At 37.0% G+C, this 12,336-nt stretch overlaps 1 protein-coding gene across 1 annotated transcript in view; it reads left to right on the forward strand.

The window, feature by feature from the left end:
• LOC122793773 (WD repeat-containing protein 49-like) overlaps positions 1–12,336 on the forward strand; it is a 630,038-nt gene that overhangs the window by 243,727 nt on the left and 373,975 nt on the right. The window contains exon 10 of the mRNA XM_044061963.1: positions 7,260–7,500. Within this exon, the coding sequence (XP_043917898.1) occupies positions 7,260–7,500 (241 nt within the window). The remainder of the gene's footprint in view (positions 1–7,259; positions 7,501–12,336) is intronic.

Consider the following 12,336-nt stretch of genomic DNA (forward strand, 5'->3'; position numbering starts at 1 on the left):
CTAAAGATGTAAAGACTCTCCCATTGAGCCATAACAATGTTGGCATAGTTATTGGCACAACAGGTGCTCATAGCTACGCCAACCTTCTGTAGAAACAGTTGGTCCTCATAAATAAAAACTGATCTGAGTAGTAGTGCCATGCATCTGAATTTGGGGAATAATATACAGAATGTTTAGAATGCAAATTCTAATTTTGCAAGCCCTGTAAGCTCTCAGAGCTTTAAAGAACACTGTAATAGTGAACAGACAGATACAGGTGTTGACTCTACTTCTATTAGTAATGCCCATTCCGCTTTAAGCTCAGTTACTTTGAAGAAAGTTCCAGACGTACAACCCAATACGTACATGAGTGGACCAGTAGAGACACACCCTTTACCTTTACCCATTCGACAGAAGGAGAGGACATGCAATCCACGTTTGGTGAGCCGAGGCAGGAAGTGACAGCATTTAATGGAAGACTCAAAAATGCAAACTTTGAAAAGAATGTGGTCAGATGTGGCAACTTGATAATTTATAATATTTCTAGTAAGATTCTGACTCTGGCACAGGAATCCCTCTTAGAACATGGGGTAACTTTTATTGCAGCTCAATGTTCTAATTCTAGTGAAACTATAATTGACATTAAAATATTTATATGGAGTGTTATGCTCAGAACTATTTTTCCTACGTGTCATGTTACCACTATTGCTGATGTTGATTTTAAAAAACCTAGTTTGTTTCAACCTGTATTGCATCCAGTATTAGACACGTTTTCTAGAAAATGTGAACAAGATCTAATGGCTGCATATAATAGTGGAAACATGAAGAAAAGTTTTGTAAATTTTAATACCAATGAAAGAGAAGCATTGTTGTAGTTAAAGAAAGATAAAGATATAATTATTAAGTCTGCAGATAAAGGGTAGTGCATTAGTTGCTATGGGCTACAAGGTACTGATGGCATTTTTGGATTGTTACGAGATGAAGATTTGTACACTAAGATTAATTTTGAGTACATCACTAACATACAAGGCAGGGTTAATGCAAGTCTACAGGATCTACAGGATTGCCTTTACAGTCAATTGATTACCAACAATTTTTATAATTATTGAATGGTAGAGCATCCACTCATTCCTTTGTTTCAAGGTGCAAAAATCAGAGTTTGTGGAGAACGATTACATGATTCAAAAAGTTCAAATTCAAACTACAGGAACACCTATTACTGGAAAATACTTGTCCCTGTTCAAACCCTAGCTAATTTTATTTTTCCCATCACTCTGCACCTAACTCTTACAGTCTACTTTTCCTTTCCCTTTCATCCCCCTACTCCTACCATCCATTTTCTTGCATCCTAGTTCCCCCTCCTCCCACCATTATTTCATACCTTTCTACCATGTCTTTTACCTTCTATTACATACTTTGCACATTTCTTCTTCTAAGCTTCTATCCAAAACTAACTACATCTCTTTAAATGTTTACTTACTTTCCTCCCCAATCCTTTAATTATTCTGTCCCTCTAATAATTTTCCACAGTTTAGACCACTAACAATTTCACTTTCACTGTCTTTTCTCTCACTAAAACTTTCCCACTATAAAAACTCTAAATGATCCTTCTGCAACTTTCTTATTTTAACTTACCTACAGCAACCTCTGTTTCACATGTATAAACATATGTCTAAATACAAATCTGAAAACTACTGTATCAATATAAAATACACTGTACATCTCAAACATTCATGCTAAAGATTATACAAATGCACCCCTACATGTTTTTTATGTATGATATTAGTATTTTGAATCTTCTTTTCATGAGAATTCTTATGCATTGTTGTTTTAATTGTCTCATTATTGTTAAAATTACTTTGTTTGTTCTTTCTCTGTATTGGTTTGGAGATTTCTTGCCTGGGCCTGCCCTTAAAATTGGTTTCCTACCCCATCAGACTTTCCCAGTAACCAAATGTCAAATAAAATAAAGTAAAATAAATTACTCATTGTACACCAGGCAGAAGAGGAGTAAATTCATTCCACTATTCCGGAAATGTTGAGACATAGGTGTGAGATGCTGTACTAGCTGTTATCAATGTATTCTTTTGGCAGTCTTTAGTGCTAAATTTAATATTATACCATGACCACCCCAAAACGTGCCCACTGATTGTTGGCGCGTGCATTATAATCGACGAGTTATAACTAATGAAAAGGTCCCGATCGGGACTTTTTTTTTCCATTAGTACTCTTCGATTTTAAAACATGTTACTTTATGTGAAATGGGGGGTTTAACATTAAAGCAAACAATGGATAAGCAAATCTCTTTGCTTATTTTTATTTAATGTTAAACCCATTTAACAATTTTAAATAGCTTATTAAGATCGAGTTTTAACCGAGAAAAGCAAAATCTTGTTTTGTAGTGTTTTATGAATTTAACATAGAGACGGTAGAGAGACAAATAAGCAAAGGACTTCTCGGACGTGCTATTTTAAACTAATTTTAACTTAATTTAAAACTATTATTTAACTCAAAAAACATAAAAAAGCAACGGAGATCTTGCTTCCTTACTACACTGTCCTGATGTACTGTGCTACAGTACTGTATCACAGCCGGAAACTGCCGTGCCAGACATCTGCGGGCAAGGGCAGAGCATTATATTATTATATTATTTTATTTAAGAGTTAAGTTTTTAATTTATAATAATATAATAATAAATAGCAAATACTTCTACCCATGGTTGCCTTTAATGTTTTTAGGGTGTGGGTGTTTTGGCCCCATTTGCCACCAAACCCAAACCAACCGGGACCATTAGTGTATACCAGGACACCCAATAAAGTACCAGTGCTATATTACACTATATCATCCGGTACCTAAGAGGGCAGTGGATAAAAGAGAATACTGAATGTTATGAGGCTCTTTTTCTGGCAAATGAATGCATGCTTAGTAGCAGTTATGTATCTGGCCCCATGTCTCCATGGAAATAATCTGATAGAAATGAAATGTCTGGTTCTTATGTCTCCATGGAGACAATCTGATGATGAGAAATTTACTGCCTTATCCTCATGCCTCCATGGAGACAGTCTGATAAACAGAAATTGGTTACACTCTGGTGGAAAGTGATTGGCTGGGGAAAAAAAGAAAAGAGAAACTGGCTAGGAGACAATGTTCTCTGAAAGCATTCAGGGGTTTTCCCAGTTGGAAGCACTATAAAGATAATATAAAACCAGTTAGCATTTAGTAGAAACACAGGCAGCATCATGCATCTTAATATGGATAACTTTCTTTTAGGCTAACTCAATTCTGTGAGTGTGGCTGTAATTTTGGGACTTTTTTTTCCTATTAGGAGGGTAAAACTTCAGTATTTGAAGATGTATATAGTTTTGTGTGTTAGTAGTAAATTAATAGGTTTTGGGGGGTATTTTTTTTTTTTTTTTTTGAGGGTTTTCAATAAAACAAAAAAGTTTTGTAAGATGTGACACAGGTTCAAACAGATATGACAAAAACAACTATATAAAATTCAACCTACCAAACATTGTATGCATGTAACACAAAAGCTGGAACTAGACATTTAACAAAATAGGTGTTATGCATAAAAGGTGGGAATAATAACTTTTTAATAGACTGATGCTTTCTGTGATATCTTTAAATGTCAATGAGCTCACAAATAAATGCAAAAAAGAAAGAATCGTGAACTATATTAAAATGTAGAGTGCAAATAGTTATGTTACAGGAGATGCACATGGAAAAAAATGAACATGTGAATTTGATAAAGAACGTTTTTTAGGATGATTATTCAGTATAATATCAGGGACAAAGGAAAAGACGAGTACTTATATTAATGGCAAGAGGAGTTCCAATAATGATATAAGAAAACATAATAATGGTGGATTTGCAGTGCTAAGGGACTATTAGCAAGGGAGGAAGATTACACTAGCATGTATTTATATTCCACCTAAAACTACTATAATGGAGCTTAAGAAAATTCTGGGAGAAATAATCAGTTTTCAGCAAGGAATATCCCTTATAGGTGGGGACTGAAATTTGATTTGTAGCAGAGAAGATATGTCTGGGGGGCCCAGAAGGGAAAGTATAACAAAGGAGGGTAGATTTTTGAAGAAATTTATGAAAATGTTTGGCATGGAAAATTTGAATTCAGTAATAGGAGTTTGGAGTGAATTTATTTATTATTCCCCAAGATATAAAATCTGGGCTAGGCTAGACAGAATTTACATTTCACAGGAACATGTGCATTTAATTGATGGTCTTAATATATATCCAATAAGTATTTCAGATGTGCCAGTAGTAACTAAAATAAAAACACAGTGTTATGAAATAAAAATGAGACACTGGTGCTTTCCCACCTATCTGCTGAAAAGAGAATAATTCAAGAGGATAGAAATTACTTCTGAAAATATAGCTAGGGTGGGGGATAAAATTAAGGTGGAGTTTAAAAGTAGGGTGGAAATAAAAGAAAGGGAGCTACGGTTAAGAAGTAACAAAAATTATTTAGAGGGACTGACAAATGTTAAAGTTTTGCAGAATAGGAGGACTCTCATAGAACAAGAAGATCAACTGCAAAATGCTAATCAGAAAATAAGGGATTACCTCAATAATATACATGAGTTTAGAAAGATTGCTGTTAAGCAACTGTTTTTTTTTTTATAATAACACTGGAGCACAAAAACTTTTAGTGCAAGCACTCAGGCAACAGAAAGTAAAAAGGGCTTTTGCCAAGCTTAGGGAGCCTTTAACAAGGAAGTAACAAGAGATCCTGTAGAGGTATTAGAGATATTGCGGAAATTCTATGAAAGTTTGTATAAAGCAGAAAAATATGGAAATCAAGAAAAGATACAAATAGAAATGTTTATAGAATAATTAAATATGCCAAGGTTAGAGGTAGATGAGGCTGAATTACTAATGGTTAGGATAGAAAGAGATGAGATAAAAAAGTGTGATGTATAACCAATCTACAGTAAAGTCCCCATGAATAGATGGTATTCCTGTGGATGTTTGGAAGCTGGGGGGGTAGGACTGATAAAGATCTGGGAGGTTTTATTTAACAGTATTTTAAGAGGAGGAGAAGTACCAACATCCTGGAAGAAAGTGGTGGTAGCTGTAATACCTAAAGAGGGTAAAGACCCATCAGATCCAGCTTCATACAGGTCCATTTCAATGCTAAACCTTGATTGTAAAGTGTTCACATTTATAATGGCTAAAAGAATGGCAAAAGTAATGCCACAATTGATAGATATGGATCATTGTGGTTTTGTGGAGGGGAGGCAAATATTTGGTAGTATTATCAGAATATTGATGATGTAGAGTGAAGCAGAATATAAGAAAATACCATTGTTGTTGGTGGGTCTTGATGCAGAGAAAGCATTTGACAGAGTAAGCTGAAACTTTATGAGCAGGGCAATGGAAGTATCTGCATTTCCTGAAAAAATTATAAGGTCGACTAGGAGGATATATGAGGGATCAGAGGCGAAAATTAAACTGAGTGGAGTCTTCTCTGATAATTTTTGCATGAGCAGAGGAATCAGGCAGGGTGTCTTCTTTCCCTCTTGTTATTTGCATTATATTTAGAACCACTGACAAAGAAAATAAGGGACTCAGAAATTCAAGGATATAATTGGTATGGTAGTCAAGAAAAGCTGGCTCTATTCACAGATAATATTATTTTATACCTGACAAAACCAGAAGGAGACATTACAGTGCTGTGGAACATTTTGAGACAGTTTAAAATCTTTTCAGGATACAAAATTAATTATGCTAAAACAAAGGCAATAGAGGTAAGTTACGTACCCACACACAAATTGGTTCAGTAATATCCAGTTCATGGGGACATGATAAAATGAAGTATTTAGAAGTATGGATTAAAAAATTATTCTGGTGTGGCAGCTAAAGATCCCATTAGTCTTATACACAGGTCAGGCATATTTTTATCAACCAGAGGAGAAGTTGTGGATAGCAGTTAATAAAGAGCTGAAGGACTTTATCTGGGAGAGGAAGATAGCAAGAGTCAAGTGGGATAAGCTGATTCTTCCAATAGAACAGGGCAGATTTGGATTTCTCAATTTAAAGGGTATTTCAGAGCTACACAGTTAAGGCTCTTATACATAGCAGAAGCACAAAACTATAATTCAAATTGGAAAGGAATGATGATGAAACAGGGTGAAACTCAAGAAACAAGGAGAGACTTGGATTTTGGATACAGGCCTTTAAGGAGAATATCAATAATCATACAGAATATTATAGCTATAAAGTAGCAGAAAGTATTCTAAGAACTAAGCCGGCACGAGAATGGAGAAAGGAGATTCTAGCAATAGGGACGACTGCAATTAGGGATGTAGACAACAGACAAGATGGGGCTGGAATTTAATGGAGAAAACTGGTAAAGGGACTAAGGTACTGGGAGCAAATAGCTAGATTGGGAAAATGATAGAGTGGGAAGATGCCAAGAATTTATTTGGACTGCAGGTTAGAGATTGCTTTCCCTATCAAGGATTGATGTCAGAGTACAGGCAAACAGAAAGAAACAGGAGAGTCCTAAATGAAAGACCAGCACTTGTAGAGTTTTTAGTAAAATCTAGCCATTAAAAAAGGAATAATTAGTAGAGCATATAAAATATTGTATGAGAATCAATCAGAGGAGGTTAGAAAGGATTGGGAAGACAGACTGGATAAGCAATTTACAAAGAAACAATGGAAGGATATATGTATGTCTCCCAAATATGCAACAAAATCTAGAAGATTTAGGATTTTTGCTTGGAAATATTTACATAGTTATTTTTATACACTAAGTAGACTCCATAGAATTTCTCTTCAGGTAGACAGCAAATGTTGGACATGTGACTGGGAAGAAAGAGATAATTGGGAACATATTTTATGGGAGTGCAGTAAGTTGGTGGACTTTAACGATTCCCTGTGGGATGCACTGTCGAAGTTGCTGGATGGGCAGGTTGGTGTGATGAATGAGATGATTTTTCTGAGCTATGATACAGAATCAGAATTTCCTAGACATGGTAAGGCCTTGCTGTGTCTAATTATGATAAAGCCCCAGGTCAGCAACAGCAGCAGCATGACTGACCTGGAAGGTCACCGACTTGATATTTGCAAATCCAGCGTTAATGATCTGTGCTGTAGGGACAGTAACATACCCACTGTAGAAAAATATGATACACATATTCTATATTAAAATATAATTTAAACACCTAAAAACAAGTCTTCTTAATGAGGTTCATACTATATTAAATTGTATTTGTTGTTTGTTTGTTTTTCTGTTTTTGTTTCTTATCCAGGTTGTGTCAAAGGGAGCATAAACCTGCAGAAACGTCTAAAAGAAGTGACAGATGGGAGCAGTATTAGAAGTAAAAGGGCAATGCCACCTGGTGGCACTCCTTCCAGAAGGTTCAGCTGTGATGAGTCCATTTTCAAAGTGTACAAAGGAGTGAAAACTTTTGATTTTTCTAAGGAAAGGAATATTCTTGTTACTGGTGGAATGGATAGAATAATCCGTCTATGGAACCCATACGTCCCTGGGTAGGTAATGCACGTAAATTAATAAATGTATTATAAAGTATACTATTCATGTGTTTGAACAATGGTAATCATTTACATCTGTTGATTACATAAGTATGTGATTAGCAAATGATAAGACACATTAAAGAGGACCAAAAGCCACCAGAGACAGCAGAGTGGCCAGTCATAAAGAAGGAGGAACTAGCCGTGAATCAAACCAAACCACAGAATAAAATGTGGCAGAAGCATGTCTATGATGATACACTGCGAATTTTATATATTGCAGGGTTTTGTACAGTTCACCTTTTCAGGATAAGCAGAAAAGAAGACTGCACCATGCAGGAAGTAATTATGGGTGATCATGGCCCTTTTAGCAGCGTCTCATGGCCCTTTTTGGCAGCGTCCATGTTCTCAGTGATGCAAGTATGGTGATGAATCACACATTTTGTCAGTCTGCAAGTGATAAGCAAAGAAAATCAAGAAAGCAAAAAGCAATGAGGTACTGTAAGGTAGAAAGGTAAAAGGTACTGTGACAGCAACAGTTAAGTGAAAGCAAGTATTATTTGACAGTAATAACAATTACAGTGTGTCTGTGGCTGCCTACCAGACATACCTCTCAACCTCTTAGCACAAGAAATCTGGGCAAAGCCAAAAATAATGGGGGTACAAAGGCTCAAACATAGGGACAGATTTTAAATATTGCTCTTACAAACCTAGAAAGTTTTTAGAATAACAGGTTTTGCTTTAGCATGCATTTTCTATAGGATATGCAGTCTGAAGCTCATGTCATTACTTATTGACTTCAAAACTCAGCAATTTGCCAGAAAAACACAAAGGGTTTGAGGAACAGACCAAAAACATGAGACAAAAATGTGGGCATTTTGTCTGGCCCTATCCCTGTATTCTGTCTCCTACAGGCTGTTGAGGGGAGATCTACGCTTGGCATACAAGGTGTTGTCAGGCCCACCTCTGATATATATATCCTGCATATTCACAAAGCAAACAGCACCGGAATTACCTGTTGTAAAGACATAAACCTTACCTGTGATCTTAGTAGGACCTGCTGGAGAGACAGGTATGTATCCCAGAGACTTCCCCATCCATGTAAAGCAGAGTTCTTCCCTAATCTCATTCAAGTGTAACTTGAACAATTGGATGGGGAGCAGGAAATTCATCCCTGGTTTGGCACCTATGTCTCTTAATGGACCCAGGCAGCCTGTAAATGTTTCATCTCCAAACCCCCTGCTTACACTTATCAGGGGTACCAGAATTTGTCAGAGATTTGGGATGCATGGCTAGGCTTAAAAAGGCACCTGTGGTCATTAGCCTAGTAAACACCTATGAACCTATGAGCCTATAAAAATCTGGACAGTTGATAGCTATGCTACCAGATTATACCTGTATTACCTACACTGATGTTATTCAGAAGCTGTCATTCTATCTTACAAATCCATAAAACAGGTCACTGTTATGTTAACAGCTTTGAAAAATATGCCTGTGTTTATCACTGTTGCCTAAAGGAAAATGCATACTTTTTATCCTATCCATCTGCATCTCCTTTGACAAACCTTTTAATCAATTTCCTGAGCAACCAGTTTTTTATGTATTCTGATATTCTAATTAGTGCATCCCTGTTGTACTCTCTTCACAATAGCTAATTTAATAAATTAATTTTATCTCGCTGTTAAAACAGAAATGAAAGCATGCCAGTAGAAAATGTTACATGAAACAGAATGGTGGCAGCCTATATACAGTTATGGCAACAATGGAGGACCAGTGAAAAACAACTGATCATTTTAGTTTTGATCAGACTTCCATGATAGCCTTGTTTTCTCCATGCTTTTTATTAGCTTCTCCCAGTGATCATTCCTATATACAAAGATTACTAAGACCCTCCTATATACATTGCTGCTCCAGAAGCATAAACATGTATATACATCCCCTCCATTCTGAAATGGAAGCATAATTTCCTGAACTAGGTTCTTCTTTTCCAGGCTGAATAACTTTGATAAAATTTGGTTTATCTTTGTAGCTATTGCTTGGTAAAATATTTAGTAATGTTATGCTGTAATCATTTTTATAGTTCATCTACACTGTCTGGTTTAACATGAGTTTAAAGAATACACATATTTAATAAATGATAGTGTAACTGATAGCACATAGTGCTGTACAATATTTACTGGGACAAATAGTATGGATCCCTGACACCTCAATGCAGGGGTCTCCAAGGGGATCATTTCTGAAACAATAAGTGTTAGCTTTTTTAGCAAAAATGTCAAACTTAAAAAACTGAGGAAAATGTGCAAATTTCTGCTACTTTTCTAAATAAATACTGCTTATTGTAGCCTTAAAAGCATGGCCAGTCTTAAAACCATGACTATTTGTATGAAAAAAAACTCACAGATTTTCAGGTCCAAATGGCAACGACTGATACTTGCGTGATAATTAATTACTAGGAGATTCAGTCTGTCCAAAATTCAGACTTCAACCATCCAGATAAGGGTATGGACTAAAACACGATGCATTGTCAGTATTGTGTTGTAGGTTGTAGTCATCTGTCACATGTCTAAATCCAAGTTGCTGAAATCATAACCCTGGTCACTTAATTGTAATATTAATGTTTATTTTAATGGTAGAGAATTATAACATTGCAAAATGCATCAGTAAATATAGTGATAAAGATGTTTATGTGTGATTGTAGAAGTTTTGGAGGGATCTACTGAGATAATCACAGGCTCCTCTTGTTAAGATAAAACTCACTGAGACTAAACTATTTTCCCCTGTGGAAGTGTGACATTGGAGGATGTTTATAATAAGAAGGAAGTGTAGGGGTAAAACATCCACACGTAGGGAAGCAGCAAAGCCCCCCCTCCATAATGAGTTCATTTTTGTCTTTCCTCCTGCCCACTCTTGATGAGTTGCATCTTGATGAGATGAGCTTGTGACAAGATACAATTAATTCATTATACTTGAATAAAACTGTGATACAGTTCACAACAAGGCTGAATAAAACTGCGATACAGTTCACAACAAGGCTGAATAAAACTGTGATACAGTTCACAACAACGCTGAATAAAACTGTGATACAGTTCACAACAATGCTGAATAAAACTGTGATACAGTTCACAACAACGCTGAATAAAACTGTGATACAGTTCACAACAAGGCTGAATAAAACTGTGATACAGTTCACAACAAGGCTGAATAAAACTGTGACACAGTTCACAACAAGGCTGAATAAAACTGCGATACAGTTCACAACAAGGCTGAATAAAACTGTGATACAGTTCATAACAAGGCTGAATAAAACTGTGATACAGTTCACAACAAGGCTGGGACAACTACATTACATTGCATTTGCTTAGCAGCAGAAGACAATAAAAAGAAATCTGTCTACTATCTGGTCTACTATTTTAAGTGTCTTAAAATCCTTCCTCTCCTTCCTACCTACCTTCCCCTTATCCCCTTATCACCTCTCCCTTAATACCTCAGTGGATTCCCTGTCCACCACAGATTCCAGTCCTGCATATCACAGATTCACAGCCCTTTCTGTCAGAAAGTACTCATGGAGAGCCAGGGAGTAGTTAGTCCCTACAATCTACTGTCTGTGCCTCCTCAGTTCCGCTCTATCTTTCCTGGTCAGAATGACCCTTTCACATCACTCTGACATGATCATGTGCACTACTGTTGTGCTTCCCTATCGCATCTCTTCTGATCTCAGGTGGGAAGAGTTCCAGCTCCTCCAGCATCTGGTCATATTTCCAACCCTTTATCCCACATATCACGCTCTTGTAGTTTTCCTCGGAATTCATCCCCACCCCCCGCACCATCAAAATGATGTCCTTTTTCTTACTTGGTCTTATGAGCTGTGGTCTGAACAAGACCCTACAGAGTTGAAATCTTAATGTCTTCCTTCTGGAATTTATCCTCCTGAAGATACACCCTTGCATTCTGTTTCATGCTGTTGCTGTCTTCTCACTCAGCTCTTGGTGAGTACATATATTGTATCCAGGTGTGATCAGTACCGCCAGATCCTTTTCTTGCTCTGTTGCCATCAGCTCCACACTCCCTTGCTTTAGAAACATCTTCCACGGCTGCTCCTTCCAGATGATGCTTCACACCATGATTACTGTACTCTGTGTAGCACTTTGCACCTGTGTGTATTGAACCTATGCTGCCACCTTTGTAACCACTTATTAAGCCTTTTGAAATCATTCTTGAGACTCTTCCTCCACTGCTGCACCCATTAGTGACATCATCATTAGGGAGGCTGAACCTGTTCTTTATTTCCTCGGGTATATGTGAGACAGACATATTGAAGACTACTGTGATGCTCCACCATTTACTCTCCTAGTTCCTCAGATTTGTCCTTCTCACCACAACCCTGTGTGTCTCTGTCAGCCACACAGCTATTTATCTGCTCAGTCTTAGTCCTACCTCCATTCCCAGAAGTTCTTCTGTAAGCATCCTATCTAGGACAGGGTCAAACTCCTTGCTGAAGTCCATCTTGACCTATGTAGCTCCTTCTGTGTATGAACCCACGTTGGTTGCTGTCCTGTTTTTAGCAGAAATGCTACCCGATTTCCATCAGTATATTCTCTGTGACTTTCCCTGCCAATGTTGCTGCCCCCTCTTCTTTATACAAGGGTACCATAATTGCTGCCTTCCAGTCCTCTGTCACTTCTACACTAGACAGAGAACTGTTGAAGGTATCCATCAGGAGGTCTGTCAACACCCTGGCCAATGTTCTGTAATCTCTTGAGAGGAAACCCATCTGGTCTCTGTAATTTGTCATCCATAGGTGTAGCTAATTCATGATGAACCTCCTTCTTCTCTATCCTGGTGCTATTTGCTATT

Source organism: Protopterus annectens, chromosome 2.part0 (genome assembly GCF_019279795.1).
Source record: "Protopterus annectens isolate FY-2018-M chromosome 2.part0, PAN1.0, whole genome shotgun sequence".
NCBI classification, from domain to species: Eukaryota; Metazoa; Chordata; order Ceratodontiformes; family Protopteridae; genus Protopterus; species Protopterus annectens.